Genomic DNA, 24,469 nt, shown 5'->3' on the forward strand with positions numbered 1-24,469 from the left:
TAGCATTTACATAGCAAATATTATATAGCGATACATTTCGTTATCACAGTAAGCTGCAATATATATCGCAAAATAAATTTTAGGATAGGGCTGGGCGATATTGCCTTTTTTTAATATCTCAATATTTTTAGGCCATATGTATCTCGATATTTTGCCTTAGCCTTGAATGAACACTTGTTACATATAATCACACCAGTATTATGATTCTGTGTCTACATTAAAACATTCTTGTTCATACTGCATTAATTTATGCTAATTTTAAACTTTCATGCCGAAAAGAAAATCACAACTAAGTAAATTAACCAAAACTGTATTTATTAAACAGTTATTAAGCAGTGGCACACACGTTCATGTCATTTCCAAAACAGAAAGTGCAAGATTTTCAGCGACATTTTAAAACAAGCTATTAGTGCACTTTCGTGCATAATGTCACTAAGATGACATATCAAAACACTGCTAAATTAAAGTGCACTTTTTGTACAGAACGCCATTACATTAGTTTAAAACAAATACATTTCACTTTTTTGCATGATTTTGTTGGTGTGTGGCATCGAATGGAGATGTTGACATGTTGTCATTCTCCAGCAGCTGACTTTTCAAATGATGCTACATATTAGCATTAATGCTACTTTTTGTAGTAACGCTTTAGAACTAAGAACTACACTGGACAAATTATGGTTGTCTGTTCGACATATTCCCACTTGAAGCCAAACCACGGCCAGACGATGGACCCCGTGCTGTTTTTCTTGGGAATTAATTCTTCCTTCATTTGTTACCAGATTAGCACCTGCTTTCTGTCGTATTACCACTCGCACGGGTCCGCTAGCATCACAGCTTTTTTTTCGCACGGAGACAAACCCGCAATATATCGAGTATATCGATGTATCCCCCAGCCCTGTTTCAGGACATATCGCCCTTCCCTCGAGACATCTGTTTGATTTGTGGTGTTCATTTGTTTCAGGTGGATGATAGGGGCGCAACAATAATAAAAATGTGCCCTCACTAGTAGTCGGTGGCATCCTCACTCTTGTTTTTCAAGAGAGAAACGAACATGAATGAGTCAGTGTGACCAGCAACAACATCGCAGGTGAAAACATAAGATAAAATAATCGATTAGTCAACTATAAAAATAATCATTAGTTGCAGCCCATTGATTGATGATGATGATAAAATAGTGCAGCCAGGTGCCCTTTTGAGCAAAGGGAACTATTTTAAAAAATACGGCAATAATAAAATAACTTCTCTTAAGAATACTTAGATATGAGGAGGGTAACTTTTTGATTCAGTGGGATTTGCAAAAAACATGTTCAGCCTATTGAAGAACAACACAAATGACTGCTATCGCTCTGTGCTTAATGTGCCTTTTTGTACAACATTTTAACCTCTCCAAATGAGCAGATGTTCTTTTCTGCTGACCAAGAGTGGAAAAAAAACAACTAAATTAAATTAAAGTACTATTTGCTTAACAGCAGCAATGGCTGTCTCCACGCCACACTGGCGAGAGAATATTCCTATGTGACCTTCAGTTGGGACCTGTTAGGTGTTCCCCAACTCCCCCTGTAGACACACACACATTGTTTCTCAGCCCAACGCGAGATCGAGCGCACACACTTATTCTCATCTTCATTTCCACTTTCTGTGTCCTTGTCATTGACAGTATCAGCAGGGGTGACTCATTTTCTTCTCACCCGCCTCTCATTTTGCTCTCAATAGCGCAGTGTTGAATCTTGAAGAAATTGCAGCTCTACGTGATTTTAGACTATGGCTCACTAATACTCGCTGTCATCCTCTATACAACAGAAGGTAGTGTATAGATATCGATATCTCTGTAGTACTAGATGAAAAGTATGTCAAAATGCTAATATTCTCTTATTAGTCATTTGCTTATTCTTTGAAATCATATTGCATGCAGTGTGTGCTACGTATATGCATTCTTTCCTCATCAGTGACATAAGCATGGGGCGGCGTGCCTCGGTTGCTAGAGCAGCCGCCGCGCCTGCAACCTGAGGGTTCCAGGTTTGATCCCCGTTTCCGCTATCCTAGTCACTGCCGTTGTGTACTTGGGCAAGATACTTTACCCACCTACACACAGTGCCGCCCACACTGGTTTAAATGCAAATTAGATAGTGGGTTTCACTATGTAAAGCACTTTGAGTCACAAGAGAAAAGTGCTATGTAAATATGATTCACTTCATTTCACAGGGAGCCAATTTCAAGACGGACACATCAATTTCATGCAGAGTGGCAGCATTTCCGCATGAATATGGCGCTGCAGTCCAGTAGCCCAAAGGAAAAACATAGTTTAATTATATATTCACCATGATGTTGCTTGCAAATTGTGGGTTTAGTCACTTGAATAATATAACAGTGGACAAAATTAGTGCCTATTTGTTTCCATTCAGCAGGTTTATCATCGAAATCCTTAATAATGTCTAGCAACTTAATTTATGTGTTTGTTTATTAGTATAAGCCACTAAAACATAACTGCACGCTAATACGACAACCTCTATTGTGTTCCATGTCATGCAAAAATAGCTCAGATTAGATGTTTTTTAAATTACTCTACGCCATTTGGCCGCTAAATAACATTTTATTTCCACAATGTGTCAAAGTTTGGGCCAGTTTACTGGCTATTCTCTTTTTGATGTGCATGCAAATTGTAGCTTTTACACCACAACGGAAAGCCCCAAAAAAGCAGTGACCTTGCATGTTTTTGATGACAATATGGTATTCTCACTCTAGGATCCAAAAAACAAATGAAAAAGGAACAGTACTCTACGTGAAAACACATTTACCGACTGTCAAAAACCTGCCAAAGTGGCAGGTGGTGCTACCTGTAGCCAGGAAGAAAGTTTAATTGGAATACATTTTGAATACCTATAGTTGACGACAAAATAAAAAAAACACACCAAAAAAAGCTGCTGTAATGTCACACAAAGAAGACCCACCAGAATAAAATGTTTTGTCTTTGCGTAAATGTAGAATGATGATGAAAAGTTTTGTCACCCAAAGCACTTTGTTTATAGACAAAACACCAACCAAAAATGAAAAAAAATTAAGAAAGTATATTCAGACCAACTTTAGGCTAGGTACAATGAGAAACAGCGGTAAACTTCCACCACACAGTTATTAGTATAAGTTATAATTTTGATTATCGTAAAACTGATCAATGACTTCCCTTTGAAAAACTCAGACATATTTCTCATTTCCTAAATAAGCAGCTTGCATGCTGATCGTTAGCTAGCTTAAATGCTCACATAAATACAAGACACAAAACATACTTGACCGATAAAACTGATTCTGATTAACGTCTTTCCCTATCATAAACACCATACCCCGAACAAAACTTAGGTAAACACATTGCTGTAACCGGGACCAAGCTTTCGAATTGTGCGCATTGAGTGTTCTCCTCGGTCAGAGTGGTAAATATTAACATCCATACATGGACACATTTACAACAGGAAGTGAACCCACGTGACCGAAATGAAGCACAACGCCCGTTTTGCCTTCATCTTTGAAAAACACTCTAAAACTTTTACTAAAACGGAAGGAGATAAACATACTTATACTCTCAAATAACAATAATATGGCTCTTAAGGAGTATAGTTTTTTCTGCAAAGTAAAGTATTTTGTCTGTGTGTTTATTTTCTAAATAAAGCTTGATTAAAAGATTTCATTGTGTTGAATAGTTTTTGACTACATTCACCAGTACCGTGATAATAATAACAACCTCTAACTAACTATGATATGTTATGAAGGTTCACATTATTACATTCCTAGTTTGGGCATACACATCTATTTATTGATGGTTAAGAATTCTGGTCAGTAGTATGTAGTGATTGATGCTTAACCATATCACAATGTAATTAAGACCAAATTAAGTTCAGTATATGGCTGCAACCAAAAGAGGTGATTTTAATTCAATTTCAACCAGTTTGTGGTCAAAGGAAATATGGTAAATCAAGTACATCAAGATCTTTTGATAACCTAATAGAGTGGTACTTTGGTTTGTGTACACCCCCCTTGTTGGTTTGGACATAAAAATTGCACAAAATGTGTCCCGGTTATGCCCTCTTGGTTATCGTAAAGCCAAACATTGCACAAAACATATTACTTGGTGTATCATTTCAGGGAATTGATTGCCCAAACAAAGAATCCAAAGTGTTGGTGACCTAGTGAAGCATTTGACTAGCCCTACTATTTTAGTTGTTTCTGGGCACAGGGGATCCAGGTCATAATGCGTTCGTACGTGTACAGTATATCTTTTGTCTATAATGGTGGTGTGTTGTGGTTGGATGAATGGTGAATGTGCAGTCGGGCTGGACGATTATGTGATCGTGATCGTTGATCGCAGATAATTTGACTTCGATCATGATGATCATCTGTTAGCATATTTCCTCGTTTAAACATGGCGGAAATGTTTAGTAAACAGTAGGGAAGCAACAAAGATTGGTATAATCCTGTACGGAACAATCCACCTTTAGTGGTCAATCCTGTCTCGGGATCTTTCTATGTGGAGTTAGCATGTTGTCCCCCGTGACTGCGTGGGTTCCCTCCGGGTACTCCGGCTTCCTCCCACTTCCAAAGACATGCACCTGGGGATAGGTTGATTGGCGACACTATATCGGCCCTCGTGTGTGAATGTGAGTGTAAATGTTGTCTGTATCTGTGTTGGCACTGCAATGAGGTGGCTACTTGTCCAGGGTATACCTCGCCTTTCGCCCGAGTGCAGCTGAGATAGGCTCCACCACCCCCTGCCACCCCAAAAGAGACAAGCAGTAGAAAATGGATGGGTGGATGGATCCTGTGTGTGTCTGTGAATGTGTCTGTGTACGAATGTGTGAACGTGTGTTCCTATGCACGAATCACTCGTTCCACTGTTGCGAAAGTCAGTCTCCTCACGACCTAATTAATGTTCAATGGCATTGCGCCTCGTCCCATCACTCAGCTGGAAGTGCAGCCCAGAAGATCAAAATAAAGAAATATGTCTAACACTAGCATAGACGTTGAAACACAACATTTAAAAGGAGGAACAGCGGTTTTAGTTTCACTAACTCACCAGTAATCATGCCCCAAAGTGGAGTTGCAGGTACTCCGAGAATGTGACGGGATTGGTTCCGACTAGGAGAATCAACACACCCACTAATTTAATCAGAAAATACATTTTTATATCTAAATATTTTTTTAATCAGACTTTTTGTTTATGTGTCTGCAAAGATTCCACTCCTCTAATATAACATGTACTAAAAAAAGAACTTGTCCCTGCTGTTGGAGTAACCAGCGCCGGTATAAATGGAATTTGCAAACAGGCAGTTTTTGTTTTTTGTTTTTTTGTGGAGAAAAAAATGTTCCTGTGTTGATACACATTATTTTACAGTACCTCAAATTCAAACTGCACTTTAATGTATGTTCATTCAATATAAGATAGAGAATTGAAGTTATAAATACTCCAAAATGTGGCTCACTGCATCAGATACAGTAATTAAAGAATACATATAATAATTTACCATTTGAAAGTGTTGCTTAGTAAATGTTAACTTTAAATAAAAGTGTTACTGTATTCACCACACCAATGATCTTATGTCTACTGCAGAATGTTTGTGATGACAAGCCAAAAAACAAAAGAACTTCGAGAGGAAAAAAAGTTGTTCTCTTTACCCCCACAAAATGTACCAAAAATGATGCAAAACTGTGGTTCTAAAACCAAGTACGGACAGTAGCGTGGGTTACCTGTACCGTTGCACCTCTAGTAAACACAAATATAGTTATGAACAAAATGACAGTTGTCAGCTGTTAGCATATTTTACCTCAATCTAACATGGTGGAAATGTCTGTTGCAAGATACTGCCGTAGTACACAGTAGGGATGCAGTACTCAGTATATTCCTGCATGAGACAATCCACTAAAATTAAAACAAACTGTGATATTTATCGAGGTCAGATGATATGAAAATATTAATCGGGATGTTTTTCTTTTTTTTTGCCATATCACCCAGCCCTAGTGTGAAGCATGTGCGAGGGGTAAACAACCCGTGTCACTTTCCGCCACTCAAACCATCCCGTCACCGCAAGAGGTTGCAATCTTAGGCCAGCTCACGATTCGATTATGATTACGTTTCAGGAGCTACGCTTCGATGAAAAATCGATTATTGCATCTTTATTAGAGATTTCCGATAATATTGGCCTGCCGATATTATCAGCCGATAAATGCTTTAAAATGTAATATTGGAAATTATCGGTATCGGTTTTTCTGCGATGAGGTGGCGACTTGTCCAGGGTGTACCCTGCCTTCCGCCCGATTGTAGCTGAGATAGGCGCCAGCGCCCCCCGCGACCCCGAAAGGGAATAAGCGGTAGAAAATGGATGGATGGGTTTTAAAGAAAAAAGTAAAATGTATGTCTTTTTAAAAGGCTGCTGTGTACACGGACGTAGGGAGAATTACAGAGTGCCAATAAACCTTAAAGGCATTGCCTTTGCGTGCCGGCCCCATCACACAATATTTAAGTTTTTTCACACACACAAGTGAATGCAATGCATACTTGATCAACAGCCATACAGGTCACACTGAGGGTGGCCGTATAAACAACTTTAACATTGTTACAAATATATGCCACTCTGTGAACCCACACCAAACAAGAATGACAAACACATTTTGGGAGAACATCCGCACCGTAACACAACATAAACACAACAGAACAAATACCCAGAATCCCTTGCAGAACTAACTCTTCTGGACGTTACAATTCCCCCCCGCCCCCCCGCCCCCCCGCCACCTCAACCTCTCTCAGGGAGAGCATGTCCCAAATTCCAAGCTGCTGTTTTGAGGCATGTTAAAAAAAATAATGAACTTTGTGACTTCAATAACAAATATGGCAGTGCCATGTTGGCATTTTTTCCATAACTCGAGTACATTTATTTTGGAAAACCTTCTTACATTGTTTAATGCATCCAGCGGGGCATCACAACAAAATTAGGCACAATAATGTGTGAATTCCACGACTGTATATATTGGTATCGCTTGATATCGGTATCGGTAATTAAGAGTTGGACAAAATCGAAATATCAGATATTGGCAAAAAAGCCATTATCAGACATCTTTAATCTATATATTTTGTTTCTTTTTACTAAATAAGTGTTTATGACTTGCAACTTTTAATAACAGCGCATTTGTAATGAGAAACAGTTGAATTAATTCCCACATTTATTCCCATATATCTACATTCATGGAAAGGTCTGTAAAACTGGAACATTAGAGCCTTATATTAAAGGAGCTGGTCGAATCTCCTGATGCGGTAGCTCACTGCAGTCTGCCAAATTTTCGAATTGTCTGCTTTACTTTTTTTACAATAAATATATCGATTATTGACGTTTACTCATCGATTTCATAGTCATCCATGTCCGAATTGCGGTGCATCTAAAATCGATTGTTTCCACCACCTCTAGTAACCGCTCTACTTACAGTATACACAGCCACACGTGGTCAAATCAAGTATACTGTAGGTCAGTGATTACCAAACATGTAAGCCCAAAACAAATGGAAGAGTGGCCGTGCGCAACCCGAGGGTCACTGGTTCAAATCCCACCTAGAACCAACCTTGTCACGTCCGTTGTGTCCTGAGCAAGACACTTCACCCTTGCTCCTGATGGGTGCTGGTTGGCGCCTTGCATGGCAGCTCCCTCCATCAGTGTGTGAATGTGTGTGTGAATGGGTAAATGTGGAAGTAGTGTCAAAGCGCTTTGAGTACCTTGAAGGTAGAAAAGCGCTATACAAGTACAACCCATTTATCATTTATTAATTTATTTAAACCAAATATTCTAGACCAGGGCTCTCAAACTCAATTTACCTGAGGGCCACTGTATGTAAAAACTGGGTGAGGCTGGGCCGCGAGAAAAGATTTCTTAAAAAATCTAACATGCACTTTTTAATGAATTCACTTTCTATGAATGGGCAGGAAAGCCAACCCTCACGATTTTTCCGGGAGACTCCTGAATTTCAGTGCACCTCCCGACAATCTACCGGTCCAACCATTTTCCCGAATTTGTCCCAATTTTCACCCGGCCGTGACTGCACTGCCTTTAACGTCCTCTACAAAAGTGGTTCTCAACCTTTTTTCAGTGATGTACCCCATGTGAACATTTTTTTAATTCAAGTACCCCCTAATCAGAGCAAAGCATTTTTGGTTGGAAAAAAGAGATAAAGAAGTAAACTAAAGTACTATGTCATCAGTTGCTGATTTATTAAATTGTATAACAGTGCAAAAATATTGCTCATTTGTAGTGGTCTTTCTTGAACTATTTGGAAAAAAAGATATAAAAATAACTAAAAAACTTGTTGAAAAATAAACAAATGATTCAATTTAGGGCTGCAACAACTAATCGATTAAATCGATTAAAATCGATTATAAAAATAGTTGGCGATTAATTTAGTCATCGATTCGTTGGATGTATGCCATGCGCATGCGCGGAGGCTTTTTTTTTTTAATAAATAATTTTATTTTTTTCCTCCTAAACCTTTATTAATAAACTGCAACATTTACAAACAGCTGAAAAAAAAATCAAAATAAGTACAAAAACAGTACAAAACAGCACCAGGGCTGCGCTGAGGCTAAGTCTCATGAGGTAGCAGTGAGCCACCCAATGATATGTCATGTGCAGCTCACGTGACCACGGCGTTTCCTTTGTGGAAACGTTCGAAAAATGGCGGAGGGAAACAGTACGGATGGTTCAGCGGAGAAACATCTCGAGGTTATTGCTTCAATGGAGAAAAGTCTACGACATAAGTCCAAAGTGTCGGAACGCTTTACTTTAAAGACTTCAAAGAAGACATTTCCTGCAAAACGTGCATCATGGACGTCACGTGGCACGGAGGACAACATTGCTTAGGCAGCACCTGAAGAGGAAACATGGATGAAGGGAAGAACTCACGGTACGTAACTTTTTTAAGTCCATAGTCCGAGTATATTGATCCGTTGTGTCCGTCTTTGTTTGTTTTTAAAGGCCTACTGAAATGAGATTTTCTTATTCAAACTGGGATAGCAGGTCCATTTTATGTGTCATACTTGATCATTTCGCGATATTGCCATATTTTTGCTGAAAGGATTTAGTAGAGAACATCGACGATAAAGTTTGCAACTTTTGGCCGCTAATAAAAAAGCCTTGCCTGTACCGGAAGTAGCAGACAATGTGCGCGTGACGTCATGGGTTGTGGAGCGCCTCACATCTGAACATTGTTTACAATCATGGCCACTAGCAGCGAGAGCGATTCGGACCAAGAAAGCAACGATTTCCCCATTAATTTGAGCGAGGATGAAAGATTCGAGGATGAGGAAAGTGAGAGTGAAGGACTAGAAAAAAATAAAGACTAGGGCAGTGGGAGCGATTCAGATGTTATTAGACACATTTACTAGGATAATTCTGGAAAATCCCTTATCTGCTTATTGTGTTACTAGTGTTTTAGTGAGATTATATGGTCGTACCTGAAAGTCGGAGGGGTGTGGCCACGGGTGTGGTGACCACCAGTGTCTCCGTGAGAAGCCACGTTTCTCAATGAGGCAAGGCAGCCGGGCTGAGATTTATATTTTTTTCCCCTCCTCCATGGCGTAAGCATCCAATGGTCGGGGGCGGCCGTTGGAAGGAGGCAAGAGAGTCCTCAGCTGCAGGAAGAACGACCCAAACTCTCCGCTCATGTCTACGGTAAGAGCCGACTTATTGCCACCATTTTCTCACCAAAACCTGCCGGTTGACATGTGGTAGGGAACCGTGTTCGCTTGACCGCTCTGTTCCATAGTAAAGCTTCACCGTCATCTTTCGGGAATGTAAACAAGGAAACACCGGCTGTTTGTGTGTTGCTAAAGGCAGCTGCAATACACCGCTTCCCACCTACATCTTTCTTCTTTGACGTCTCCATTATTAATTGAATAAATTGCAAAAGATTCAGCAACAAGGATATCCAGAATACTGTGTAATTATGGGATCAAAGCAGACGACTTATAGCTGGGATCGGTTCTGGATCAAAATGTCCGCTACAATCCGTGACGTCACGCACACACGTCATCATACGCGTCATCATACCGCGACGTTTTCAACAGGATACTTCGTGCGAAATTTAAAATTGCAATTTAGTAAACTAAACCGGCCGTATTGGCATGTGTTGCAATGTTATTATTTCATCATTGATATATAAACTATCAGACTGCGTGGACGGTAGTAGTGGGTTTCAGTAGGCCTTTAATCTTTTGTTAACGAGGAGATTTTTTTCTGGACGCACAGCAGCAACCGTTGTGTATTAACTTTCAGAGTGTTAGGAACTTTTTGGATAGTGCTGTGACTTCATTTTCTGTGTTGTTTAGAGTCGCAACAGGCATTAATTCATAAGTTCAGCTTTTTTGTGAGTAACTTTAACGTTACGTCTTTGTTGCAACGCGGGGCTGATAATGTGTCACCGGCACATTTGACTCCGTTTTCAGAGAGAAAATGCACGTATAAACGTAACGGACAGAAATATCTCAGGTTGGTTTGATAATGGATCAATGTAGCCGGGCCCAATAAAGCTATATAAATCTATTTAGACTTGAATGACACTTAAGTATAACTAAACGTTATTAAGGTGCTGGAATATTTCATGCTATTATTCAGATGTAGCCTAAAGTGAATCCTTTATTATTCAGAACAGAAATGTGTACTATATCTGATACAAGTTTTGATCTGATGAATTACATTTCTGTGTTGTTATTGGTGTATTATGCAACTCCAATGTCCATTTATTTAATTTAGCTGTTTTTTTTAATGTGGTGGCGTATTTGTCAGAAATTATTAATTAAATCAACTGGGTATAAATGGGTTGTACTTGTATAGCGCTTTTCTACCTTCAAGGTACTCAAAGCGCTTTGACACTACTTCCACATTTACCCATTCACACACACATTCACACACTGATGGAGGAAGCTGCCATGCAAGGCGCTAACCAGCACCCATCAGGAGCAAGGGTGAAGTGTCCCACTGCGCCACGCCGTCCCTATGTATGTATTGAGTTACATGTAAATGATGCTACTATGTACGTTCATAATATGGTTTCTCTCATTTCAGAAAGAAACAAGGCAGCATTAGAGACTTGGTACAAAGGAAGGTGTGCACACCACAGCAAGCGGCTGCATTGACTGATGCTATCCTGAATATGTTGCTAACTGACATCAATGGTGGAGGATGAAGGTTTTTGACAAATGATTCACATCCTCGACCCTGGTTACACTCTTCCCTCGTGGAACCATTTTACCAAACTGATGGAGAGAAAGTACGAGCAGACATTCCATGCAGTGTAGACTGAAATAAAAGCCACCCAGAGCAAAATTGCTCTCACTACTGATGTGTGGACAAGTGTAGCCTACCTTGGCAATACATGCCACTACATTGGAGAGGAATGGAACATGAAGTCAATCTACCTTACGACCATGCTACTAAAGGAAAGACATTCAGCATCCAACATTGCAGAATGGTTGGAATAGGTAGATTCCAGGTTTGAAATTCCCCTATTGTGCAGGACAATGGTGCACTTTATAAAAAAAACTAAACATTTTTGTAACACTTGCCTTGTTTTATTTGGCAAGTCGAAAGGACATGATGCCAGAACAATTTCCCTTGTGGATCATTAAAGTTTGTCTAAGTCTAAGTATGCTGTTTTTCAAAATAAAGTATTGGAAAGGATAGAAATGTAGTTTGTCTCTTTTATCCGATTATTTATCAATTAATCAAAGTAATAATTGACAGATTAATCGATGATCAAATACATTGTTAGTTGCAGCCCTATTAATAACGATTTCTACACATAGAAGTAATCATTAACTTAAAGTGCCCTCTTTGGGGATTGTAATAGAGATCCATCTGGATTCATGAAATTAATTCTAAACATTTCTTCACAAAAAAAGAAATATTTAACATCAATATTTATGGAACATGTCCACAAAAAGTCTAGCTGTCAACACTGAATGTTGGATTGTTGTATTATTTTTCCACAGTTTATGAACTTACATTCATATTCGCATAAAAGATTTATGAATTGCTGCTGTTTTTAATAATTCTCACTTGTCCCTTGGCATGCCTTCAAGTACCTCCAGGGGTCCGCGCAACCCCAATAGAAGACTACTGCTCCACTACATGTCATCGCTCACGCTTTTATTTCACACAACCAATGTGCCGGCTCTGTATCATGTTGTGTGAGACTTGTGCAGAACAACGTCAGTGGCTGCAAGACGTACTTAGTCAACAGCCATACAGGTCACACTGACGGTGGCCGTACAAACAACTTTGACACTGTTACGAATATGCGCCACACTAAACCCACACCAAACAAGAATGACAAACCCTTTTTGGGAGAATTTCCGCACCCTAACACAACTTAAACACAAGAGAACAAATACCCAGAACACCTTGCATGGCTACAGTATACAACACCTCAACCGACGCAAGTAGGGAGGGTGGGGACGTGGGGGGTTGATGGTAGCAGGGGTGTGTATATTGTAGCCCGGAAGAGTTAGGTCTGCATGGGATTCTGGGTAATTGTTCTGGTGTGTTTATGTTGTGTTATGATGCGGATGTTCTCCCGAAATGTGTGTGTCATTCTTGTTTGGTGTGGGTTCACAGTCTGGCACATATTTGTAACAGTGTTAAAAGTTTTTTTAAGGCCACCCTTAGTGCGACGTGTGTAGCTGTTGATCAAATATATCTTGCGATACCACACGTGCGTCTCACATGGCCAAATGCAACATACAACTGGACTTGCACGCCGTCAGTTTAGAATGTAGGGGGTGCTAAAGTGCCATTACGGCACTCCCTGAATATTGTTGATCTGGTAAAAATTGACTGGGGCTTCGAGAGAATTGGTGCCCTGAAATTCAGGGGTCTCCCGGGAAAATTGGGGACGTTGGCAAGCATGACGTACCTATCAAGCGCCGTTCATATTAAACTAGCGGGCCGCACCAACATTAAAATGTCATATCAAAGCGCGGGCCGCATAATAACGTCTCACGGGGCGCAATTGGCCCGCGGACAGCATGTTTGAGACCCCTGATCTAGACCTAAAGACAGCATAAATGGGTTCTACACTCGGTGTCTATGACGAATGAGAAGTGGTTCTTATAGAGTCGGGATACTACAAACTGATTTGGACCAGGGAATCCTTAATTAGCTTCACAATAAGTGTAAGGTTGGTTTATCGGTTCATACAAACCCCGTTTCCATATGAGTAGGGAAATTGTGTTAGATGTAAATATAAACGGAATACAATGATTTGCAAAATATTTTCAACTCATATTCAATTGAATATGCTACAAAGACAACATATGATTTGGTGTTAAAACTGATAAAAAAAAATGTTTGTGCAAATAATCATTAACTTTAGAATTTGATGCCAGCAACACGTGACAAAGAAGTTGGGAAAAGTGGCAATAAATACTGATAAAGTTGAGGAATGCTCATCAAACACTTATTTGAAACATCCCACAGGTGTTCGGGCTAATTGGGAACAAGTGGGTGCCATGATTGGGTATAAAAGCAACTTCCATGAAATGCTAAGTAATTCACAAACAAGGATGGGGCGAGGGTCACCGATTTGTAAGCAAATTGTCAAACAGTTTTAGAACAACATTTCTCAACGAGCTATTGCAAGGAATTTAGGGATTTTACCATATACGGTCCGTAAGATCATCAAAAGGTTCAGAGAATCTGGAGAAATCATTGCACGTAAGCGATGATATTACGGACCTTTGATCCCTCAGGCGTGTAAAGGATATCACCACATGAGCTCAGGAACACTTCATAAAACCACTGTCAGTAACTAAAGTTGGTCACTACATCTGTAAGTGCAAGTTAAAACTCTACTATGCAAAGCGAAAGCCATTTATCAACAACACCAAGGAACGCCGCCGGCTTTGCAGGGCCCGAGCTCATCTAAGATGGACTGATGCAAAGTGGAAAAGTGTTTTGTGGTCTGACGAGTCCACATTTCAAATTATATTTGGAAACTGTGGACGTGGTGTCCTCCAGAACAAAGAGGAAAATAACCATCCGGATTGTTATAGGCGCAAAGTTCACAAGCCAGCATCTGTGATGGATGGGGGTGTAATAGTGCCCAAGGCATGGGTAACTTACACATCTGTGAAGGCACCATTAATGCTGAAAGGTCCATACAGGTTTTGGAGCAACATGTGTTGTCATCCAAGCAACGTTATCATGGACGTCCCTGCTTATTTCAGCAAAACAATGCCAAACCACGTGTTACAACAGCGTGGCTTCGTAGTAAAAGAGTGCGGGTACTTTCCTGGCCCGCCTGCAGTCCAGACATGTCTCCCATCGAAAATTTGTGGCGCATTATGAAGCGTAAAATACAACAGCGGAGACCCCGGACTGTTAAATGACTAAAACTCTACATAAAACAAGAATGGGAAAGAATTCCACTTTCAAAGCTTCAACAATTAGTTTCCTCAGTTCCCAAACGTTTATTGGGTGTTGTTAAAAGAAAATGTGGTGAACATGCCCTTTCCCAACTACTTTGGCAGGTGTTGCAGCCATGAAATTCTAAATTAATTTTTATTTGCAAAAAAAATAAAGTTTATGAGTTTGAACATCAAATATCTTGTCTTTGTCGTGCATTCAATTGAATATGGGTTGAAAAGGATTTGCAAATCCTTCTATTCCGTTTATATTTACATCTAACACAATTTCCCAACACATACGGAAACGGGGTTTGTAGAATGCAAACTTTCTTCCTATGCTGATAAGGTGTTAAAAGTGCACTCCGTATTTCTGAGTCTTAGGTGAATAGACTTTCAGATAGTCTTGATAAGATTTAATTTACAAAATAATTTTCAGCAAAGTAAAAATATAGTGTCTGTTACAAAATAGATTGTCATGTAAAAGTTCCTCGTTAACAGGTTGCAGGGGGAGCAGTTTTAAGGGAGACTAAGAACTTTTTTCCAATGGTGTAATCGAGGTGTGTTAATTCTTTCTTTAAAAAGCCAAACGCAATTAGATTTAGGTGTTTCCGTGTGTTGTAGAAATCTTATTTTGAGTCAAAATATTTGAGAAACCTTAAGAAGGTGCCTATGACAACATGCATTAGACTGAAAATCTTTTTGCATGTTGGTTCAACCAAGGTGTTTGTGTTTTTTCTCTGGAGAGAAGCCCATATTCTCCAAGCTGGAGACACTTTCAGTCTGCTACATCTCATGGGTCTTTTGTTTTGAAACCCATACATGCAGACATGCACATGCATTATCTACTTGTGTGTAACTGTTTTATTGAGATTACTGGTACTTAAAAGAACCGGTCTCCAGGCCACGACTCCCTCATTATTTATGTCGATTGTAGCTATGCAGTATTTGATACCGATTAAATTCCATAGCAGATGAGGCAGTTGAGTTTCATAACACTCATGTCTGAGCATATTTACTGTCTTTTCTCCCTCCCCTTTCAAATTGACTGGAAACTTCTCTTCTGTGTCACAGTGCCAATATAGATTCCACCACAAGTCTGAACTCGCTTTATTGCCACGTGTGTTATGGGATAATACAACACATGGGGAGACAGTGTGTTATATGGTGCAGAGTTAGGATAACTTATTTGAATGTAGATACAGCACAAATAGACCTTCATGGGTGTTTAGAATAAGCACTTGTTTTAGACATGCCTAAATGTTCTTTATTTTATACGTTTTCCATTATATTGCCTCTCATTGATAGACAACGGGGAACTTGAGTGTGAAACTATTTGATTCTGGCTTGGGTATTAAAGCAAATACATTACAGAGTATCATAGCATTTCCAGTGCCACCTACTCCGAATCCTACGAATTAAAGAGTATCACCAATAATGCTGTTGATACAGATTCTTATATCATAGCGATACATATGTCATTTTCTATAACTCATGTCCTGTGCAGGATTGTGGTAAATAATGTGCAAAATGTTTATGTTTTTCAATAAACATTTCTTGTGTTTTAAAGTAATAATATTTCTATGGAAAAAAAGAACAATCATGTATGGAATATACTGCAGTGCATAATTCTAAGATATACTCCAAAATGATTAACTGGAATTTCATGGAATTCTACTTTTAATTGAAATTATAACTCTTCTTCCTGTTTGCCACCTCAACTAAATCCATTTAAGTGTTTTTTCCAGAACTCCTCCTGGCCACTATTGTCAAGCTCACACAGTCAAATGTCAGTGTCACTTTGTCCTCTGATGTTCCTCGACTCCACACACTGAATTTCTCTGCAGACTCTCGCACAAAACACACTAATGTGATTATAGCAGCGGATTCTCAGTCCTCATCCTCTTCCCATCATCCATGTGTCCTCAACCTCCTTGTCCTTGACTGCCAGAACTTTTTTATGTGTGATTATGCAGGCTTTATACTTGCTTTATTGTTACTTTCTATCAAATTGATCCCAAATATGAATGAATGAATGAATGAATGAATGAAATAAGTTTTATGAATGAATGAAATAAGTTTATTTCGGTCATATAATCAATCAAATCAAATCAATCCACCATTGTGTGTGATCAGTTTTACAGTACATGTTATATGTATACAATAATGCACATTTACACATAAAAGAAAAGAAAAAGAATGACCAAAAAAGGAATAGGCTGAAGCCAAAGCTTATATTTGCCTATCCTATACCTTCACAGAAAATTAGATTGCCTGGAACATCAACATAAAAAAATAAATAAATCAAAAATCAATGGGATGAAAGTAATTGTGACTATATTTTATAATTTTCAATTATTTCACCTTTCAATGTTTTCTTAAACCTTACCAAAGAATTGCATGTCTTCAGCTCATCACTGAGCTTGTTCCACCATTTAACTCCTAAAACTGTAATACATTTGTATTTTATATTTGTTCTCGCTTTACCCATTTCAAAAATCGATATCATCATTTTAAAAACATAGCATACGCATGTAAGCATAACTCCCATTCATGGGTTAGTTAACAGTAGCTAATGCATTGAGAATTTAGTTGGAGAACATGTTTAGATTTCAGAAGATTAATCAAGAGAGAAGTGTATGATTTTTTTTTTAATATTACATTGCTAATGTTGTTAATGTGTAGGGTTGCAAAGATTAAACGATTAAGTCAACTATTTGTTTTAAAAAAATCTTAACTAGTGTAACTTACAGAAATTTATCAAATCTGGACCGCATGGAGTGCCTGAAATTTTAAATATGCGAACATAGTTTTCGCACTGCTGTTGCAACTTGCAATAGAATGTACATAAGAGCGGTGGTGTGCATGCTATAAAGTGGGTTTTATCTAATGACTCTGTTAGTCGAACACACTCATCGATAAATTACTCGATTACTAAAATAATCGATAGATTACTCAATTACTGAAATAATCGATAGCTGCAGCCCTAATGTGTATGTTCTAATTCTTTGTTCAACAGGATGAGACGGGAGCATATGTGATTGACAGAGATCCCACCTACTTCGGACCCATCCTGAACTACCTGCGACACGGCAAACTGGTCTACAACAAGGAGCTGGCTGAAGAAGGTGCATATTAGAAATGTAACGATATGAAAATTTAATATCGCGGTTATCTTTATGATTGCGGTATTGTTGAATGCGACAAACTGAATTATTTTGACCAAGTTTTTTTTTTTAATAACTAAAATAAAGAGATACTCTCTTACAAAACCCACCATTTTCAAATCTTATGTGTTTTTTAAGCTTCACTGATAGTGTTTTAGTCTTAGTATTTAATCTGTTTTAATGGATAAAATCGTCTTAGTATTAAAAATGTTTTTAATGGATAAGTTTTTATTGTTTTAAATATTTTTTTGTACTGTAACACTTTAAGATCTATTTAAATGAAAAACACGTTACAAATCAAATCTATTATTATTATGTATTATTTTGGGTGTTTTGGCGTCTTACTCTTTTCAACGGTCCTTGAAGGCACCCTTAAACACCTCCATCTTGTATTCCTCTAAGTATAGAACGATCACTGTGAAAAGAGAGCACAGTCTGTAGGTTCAATGTGCACAATTGAATAGCTTAGTAGCTCATACAGCAATGTGTTTATCTAAGTTTAGATAGGGCTATGTAATTTTGTAAATGGGGAAAGATGTTAAAGACTCTGGTTTTTATTTTAGCATTTTAAGCCAGCAAACTGGCGTGAGTTTATCAAAGTGCAGTTATCAAATAATAACACCAACTGTGGGGCGTTTTACCACGGTTGTCATTAACACTGTTTATGGTTACATCCCTAGTGCAGATGTAGAACAACTTTAAATAATTAATAATCAATGTCTCAGGTTCCCTTTCTTTGTCTTTATGTTTAAGAGTAGACAATATTTTTTACACAACAAAGACTATCCCAACAAGAAATATGTTTTAGACGAGGATTTAAATAATACAATATGCAGTATACTTTAGATAAGAATACAAAACTCATTATTGTACTGCATCCAGAATTCTGATTGGGCATGATTTACTAAGATCCAAATACCACACGCTAAACAACATGTGCAAACTATAGAATTGCATGTATTAGTTGCTGTGTAGTATGCGATCTATTATGATTCCCTAACTGACCCCTATAACTGGAGCAGATTGCCTTACTTAAGTCAAGTTTTTGCGTGGACTGCCCGCTGTCACCATGGAAACACTAATTTAACTACCATTTTTAGGGTTATTTTAAAAGCACTTCTGCAGTGCATCTACAGTCAAACACACTCCTTTAGTGCGCCAAACGTGCGTCCTGAGAGTCGCTGGCACTAAATAAATACTAGAGTGCACTCCAGATGCAATAAATGGGTTCTGCAAGAAGTTTTGTTCATTTATATGAAAAACACCAGGATACTCTAAAACGCATCAATTGAATTTGTTTTTTTACTCAGCCACTTAAGTCATCCATCAGCCATAAAATTCTAAAATGCTATTGCTGAATAGAGAGTATGTCTAATAGTTTGGTTTTTGACAGTCCAAATATGTTTACAAGCATACGTAGGATGTAGCTGCAACACAATCATCTCCTTTCTCACTGCCATTTTTGCTCAACTGCCAGTTTGCACGTCCTTTCTAGATGTACTAGATGCAAAGAGTAGAATGCAGAACAGTTTCAGCCTTGATAAATCACACTGCACGTGCTAAATAATTATATTTACATTTTCTCCTCCCAGTAGTGTGGCCGTTTTGATAATCAGCATGTATTCTGCATATACAAAAAAACAGACATGCTTAATAGATTACGCTCTTTATTTTGCTCACTTAAAAAACTCAATTCTCGGCGCACAAGCACAGATCAGTTTTGCATGCTTTATCAAGTTTGCATGTGTATATATACATGCAAATCTTCAGCAGATCAGGCTCTAAGTGTATTGGTTATTGTTGTGTAAGGAAAAGGGCCACAAACGGCTAAAACGTAGAGTAAAACTGTGCATTGAAAAAGTTGACCTTAAGGCAATTAAAACTGTATTAATCATTAATGGTTTACAATGTAAACTAGTTTCAAACTAAATCATTTTGTAATGTGATTATGTGTTCTTGCTGTCTGCACACAGTAGCCGATTTCGGTTTTCCTTTTGCTTCAAGGTGTTCTGGAGGAGGCTGAGTTCTACAACATCACTCCTCTGATTAAACTGATCAAGGAGCGGATTGTGGAAAGAGACTCCAAGTCCACACAGGTAAACTTCAAATCACTGTTTTTTTAACACAGTTAACTAATCTTCTCAGAATGCTGCAGCTTAGAGGATAGTGTTGTCATATTCTGGGTAGAAATGACAGCAGAGCAGTGATGGATCGTCCGCACTAACAGTCCCATCATGTTGTTACTATCGGACCTTCACCCTTCCGTGCTTTTCTAACGAGAGCGCTGCTACTGCTGCGTCTCTCTCCTTTCTTTTTCAGGATGGTTGCACTCACACTTACATAATCACCCCGCTCTGTCCAGCATACTCCCACTCTCCCTGTGTTGTGTTGTACTGTTCTTCACTGTGCATGCCTGCGGTCCCGTGTACTTCACTCGTCCGAAAATAGAAAAGGGTGATTTACTGACACTTTTGTTACTCTTAAGATAATGTAATCCGTGTTCTAAACATAGTCATTTGGTTCTTTAAAAATGCTGTCTCCATGTTTATCTTGGAAATTTCGCAAGTGAATTGACATTGCCTTCTCCTCCTCCTCCTCCTCTCCACCCCACACCAGCAGGTTCCCCCTAAGCACGTCTATCGAGTGTTGCAGTGCCAGGAGGAGGAGCTGACCCAGATGGTCTCCACAATGTCCGACGGCTGGAAGTTTGAGCAGGTCAGCGTGCGCGCCTGCAGAAAGCCCCGCACTGGACTGCTCTGGACTGTGGGTTGGACTCATGCTGCTGCTGACCCTTCAACTTTGACCCTCCCCAAACCCCTTTGGCGCCGACCTGAGCCCCGCCTGCTGCATTCCCCAAAAATATTCAAATTAGGTCCTATCGTCCGGTCCTCCTAAACATTATCGAGTGCAGACCCTAAATGTCACTATCTTTCCCATTTAGCTTTCAAGGTTGGCACGTCTGCTATTGTGACAGCCATTTTGTCATTTCCACAGCTGCAAGGCCATTTATTGAAGAAGGACATTAAAATGTCACTAATTTTTGAGTGGACTGATTATATTTTGGGTTACACTTATCAGCTCGTAAGTTACACCCAACACTTCCTGTTTTTAAGCCTTCATTATAAAATGGCCTGTTCTCCAATCCACACGTTCAATATAAACATAACTTTCCGTGCTACTTTCCCAAAACAAGAAATGTCAGTTTCAGACAGTAGTGTGTGTTAGCCCAGAAGTTACAGTGCATTAAAGAAATAGATTCTCAGCATTTTACCTTTTCCACATTTGTTTACATTGCAGCTTTATTCCACACAACACCCTACAATGGCAACATTTTTATTTTGTTTGCAAATGTGTTTTTTAAAAAAAACACTAAAAATACATGTCAATGTAAATCCTGCTTTTACTGATTATCCTTAAGATGTTTTTATAGCTCCATTTGTACCCATGTTGTCATTTTTCGCAGTTTGTTATAGAATTGTTTTAGGGGGAAAAATAATTTATTCTATATTGGAAAAAGCCTTTGAAGCGCTGCTGTGAATACTTTTTAGATCTACTGTATAATTTTAAAAGTGCAGAATTGTTGCACTTAAACCAAACAGTAATGTAGTCATGTCTATTTTCAGTGCCTACTTTGTGTCTTATCAGGAAGCCAGCTTTTATTCACGTAATGCTAGTGGCACACAAAAGTAGCAGACTACAGATCGCACTGAGTGAGCTCCTCCAACCTGCTGCTTTGCCACCTTGCATGCAGTAGGCGCTCTGCACAAAGTTTGTTCTATAAATGCTAACCTGTTGTTTATACATATTTATGTTGGCATTAGTAAATCGTGCTTCTTGTTAAGTCCACTGCTGATTGTGCAATGACCGGCTGTCCGCTCCCCTACCTGACCCAGCATGCTCAAACAATTGTGTCTCTCCTCGCTGAAGTGTTTTTCTTCCTGGGTGAGCTTTACTTCCTGCTGATGAATCCTATTTTTTGGTCTGTGTGTCTAGATGGTGAACATCGGCTCATCATACAGCTACGGAACAGAGGACCAGGCTGAGTTTTTGTGTGTAGTTTCCAAGGAGCTCCACACAGCCGGTTCTGGACTGGGTACAGAGCAGAGCCACAAAACAAAGGTAGAGCTCTCTCTCTAGTTCTTGCAAACACACACACACACACACACAATGGTGCCAAGCAACTGTAGCAACATGTCCACAAGTAGAGATTTAGTTTTGCATAAGTCCAAAAATAACATGGAGGTGAAGCTAAATATATTTATATAGCACTTTTCCCTAGAGACTCAGAATGCTTTACATAGTGAAACCCATTATCTGCATATTTAAGCTACATTTAAACCAGTATGGGTGGCATTGGGAGTAGGTGTGCATAAAGTGTCTTGCCTAAGGACACAACAGCCGTGACTTGGATGGTGGAAGCAGGGATGCCGGCATTGTGGCTCTACCAACCGAGCCACGCCGCTTGGAATGCAGAAGCTCTAAATAGAACCAGGAATTCATGGAAAACCACAATGTAGTCGCCCAGGCATCTTCTGGATGTCCTCATGTTTTTAATTCACAAGTAAAATGTAGAGTTCTCTCACAACTTTGTGTATAACTCATTGCGGATTTTAAAATTACAAATGTGTCTTTTTATAGATGGGTAGTATAATATAATGGTATAACCAGCCATCTATTCAGTAGTGAAGCTGCTCTGCTCATGTGACATACAGCATGTTAAAAAAATGTACATAATGTTGAGCTCACAAATATGGTTACATACATGCTCTAACTAAAACTGAGGCGAAAACATTCTACCCTAGAAGGTAAACTATATAAATAAAAACACTGTCAAAGACATGGTGAGCATGAAACAAAAAAAGCAAGAAAATGTTTTATTTACATGCATTGTCAAGTGTTGTCAAATGATTCCAAGCTACACATACATGTCCTGTCAATGTGCGTTATTTTCCCACTTTGTATATGTGTGTGAGTTACTGCTTTGTGTGTGTTGTTTTACTTTCTCCTCTTAAAGCTCCAAATGTCACTCACCTACAAATGTCATCCACTCCATCCCTCACACACACTCTCTGTGAGTGACCTTCCACTTCCTGTTTCACTGTTCGGCCGCTTCCTTGCTCTTTCATGTGGATATATATATATATATATATATATATATATATATATATATATATATATATATATATATATATATGTGTATGTATATATATATATGTATATATGTGTGTATGTATATATATATATATATATGTATGTATGTATATATATGTATGTATATATATATGTGTATATACATATACATATATGTATCTATATTTATATGTGAATATACACATATATACGTACACATATTTATACATATATATATGTGTGTGTGTGTATATATATATATATATATATATATACACACACGTATGTATACGTATATAAGTATACGTACATGTATATATGTGTATGTATATGTATATACATATACGTGTGTATATATATATACACTATGTATATATATGTATGTGTATATATATATATACATATATGTGTGTATATATATATATATATATACGCATATGTATATATATATGTGTATATATATATATATATATATAGACATATATATACGCATATATATATATATATATATATATCTGCCTGTTCACTGACACTCATCAGCCTTCATATTTTTTTCATTTTCTGTGTGTCTGTTTTGTTTTTTTCCTTTTTGTTTCCCCCTTTCCCTCCATCCTTACTGCGGACTGAAGCCGACGGAGACGCAGGATGAGGAAGCGGCGAAGGAGGAGGAGGAGGAGGAAGAGGGAGGGAGAGAAACCACACCGAATGAGTGGCTTAGAGAATGAGGGAGTCATGTTTCTTTGTTCCAAAGAGTCGGGGAAAGGGTGAGGAACTGTCAGTATGACACATGTATTTTTTTTAAAAAGGCTAAGAATGTATACGTATATTTAAAGACAATTCTGTGTTATTAGTATCAACATTTTTTTTTCTTGTTACTTTATGTTGTTTCGGTGCAATATTCAATTGTACCTCCTTACTGTACTACTACAATATAACAGAGGCTGTACTTTTTACACCCCTGGTTTATTTACATATTTTTCTGCATGCTGAATGTTCAAGTTTAGTTTGGCAGAGAAGTAAACAGTGCTTGATATTATAGATAAACGAAAACATATTCCAACTTTAAGGTGTTTATTATTAGCCTTCAAAATGAAGTTACTGTAAAAGTAAGCACACAGAGAGGTAAGTAAATTAATATACATATGAAGTTCACATACGGTATATGTTGGAGTCCTGTTAAATCAGGGCTGTCAAACTCATTTTAGATGGGGGGCCACATGGAGAAAAATCTACTCCCGAGTGGGCCGGACTGGTAAAATCCCGGCACGATAACATAAAAACTAAGACAACTTCAGATTTCACAACAAAATTAGGCATAATAATGTGTTAATTCCATAACTGTATATATCGGTATCGGTTGATATCAGAATCGGTAATTAAGAGTTGGACAATATCGTAATATCAGATATCGGCAAAAAAGCTATTGTCGGACATCTCTAGTCGTTATTTATACTTCCTGAATAAATGATGTGATAATGTTCATCAGTCCACTCATTGGTGTTTATTTACAATCTATCAAGATAATAAAATATCAACATCAAATTACAGGATCTTATGTATGTAGTTTGTTAAATTTCCTCAACTGCTGCATTAACATTATGTGTTGTTGTTTTTTTCCATATGTACCATCATCTACAACAGGGTTCGGCAACCTTTACCACTCAAAGAGCCATTTTGACCCGTTTCACAAAATTAAGAAAAACAATGGGAGCCACAAAACTCTTTTGAAATTTAAAATAAAATAACACTG

At 38.4% G+C, this 24,469-nt stretch overlaps 1 protein-coding gene across 6 annotated transcripts in view; it reads left to right on the forward strand.

The window, feature by feature from the left end:
* The window catches only part of kctd17 (potassium channel tetramerization domain containing 17), a 38,251-nt gene that overhangs the window by 5,173 nt on the left and 8,609 nt on the right, over positions 1–24,469 (forward strand). Inside the window, exons 2-6 of one of the 6 annotated variants that reach the window (XM_061908954.1) lie at positions 17,442–17,550; positions 19,594–19,685; positions 20,206–20,352; positions 21,583–21,708; positions 23,349–23,483. In XM_061908954.1, the coding sequence (XP_061764938.1) occupies positions 17,442–17,550; positions 19,594–19,685; positions 20,206–20,352; positions 21,583–21,708; positions 23,349–23,444 (570 nt within the window). In that variant the 3' untranslated portion in view covers positions 23,445–23,483. The remainder of the gene's footprint in view (positions 1–17,441; positions 17,551–19,593; positions 19,686–20,205; positions 20,353–21,582; positions 21,709–23,348; positions 23,484–24,469) is intronic. The other 5 variants (XM_061908956.1, XM_061908955.1, XM_061908957.1 and 2 more) reach the window with 5 other exon arrangements.

This window comes from Nerophis ophidion, linkage group LG08 (genome assembly GCF_033978795.1).
Source record: "Nerophis ophidion isolate RoL-2023_Sa linkage group LG08, RoL_Noph_v1.0, whole genome shotgun sequence".
Classification (NCBI taxonomy): domain Eukaryota; kingdom Metazoa; phylum Chordata; class Actinopteri; order Syngnathiformes; family Syngnathidae; genus Nerophis; species Nerophis ophidion.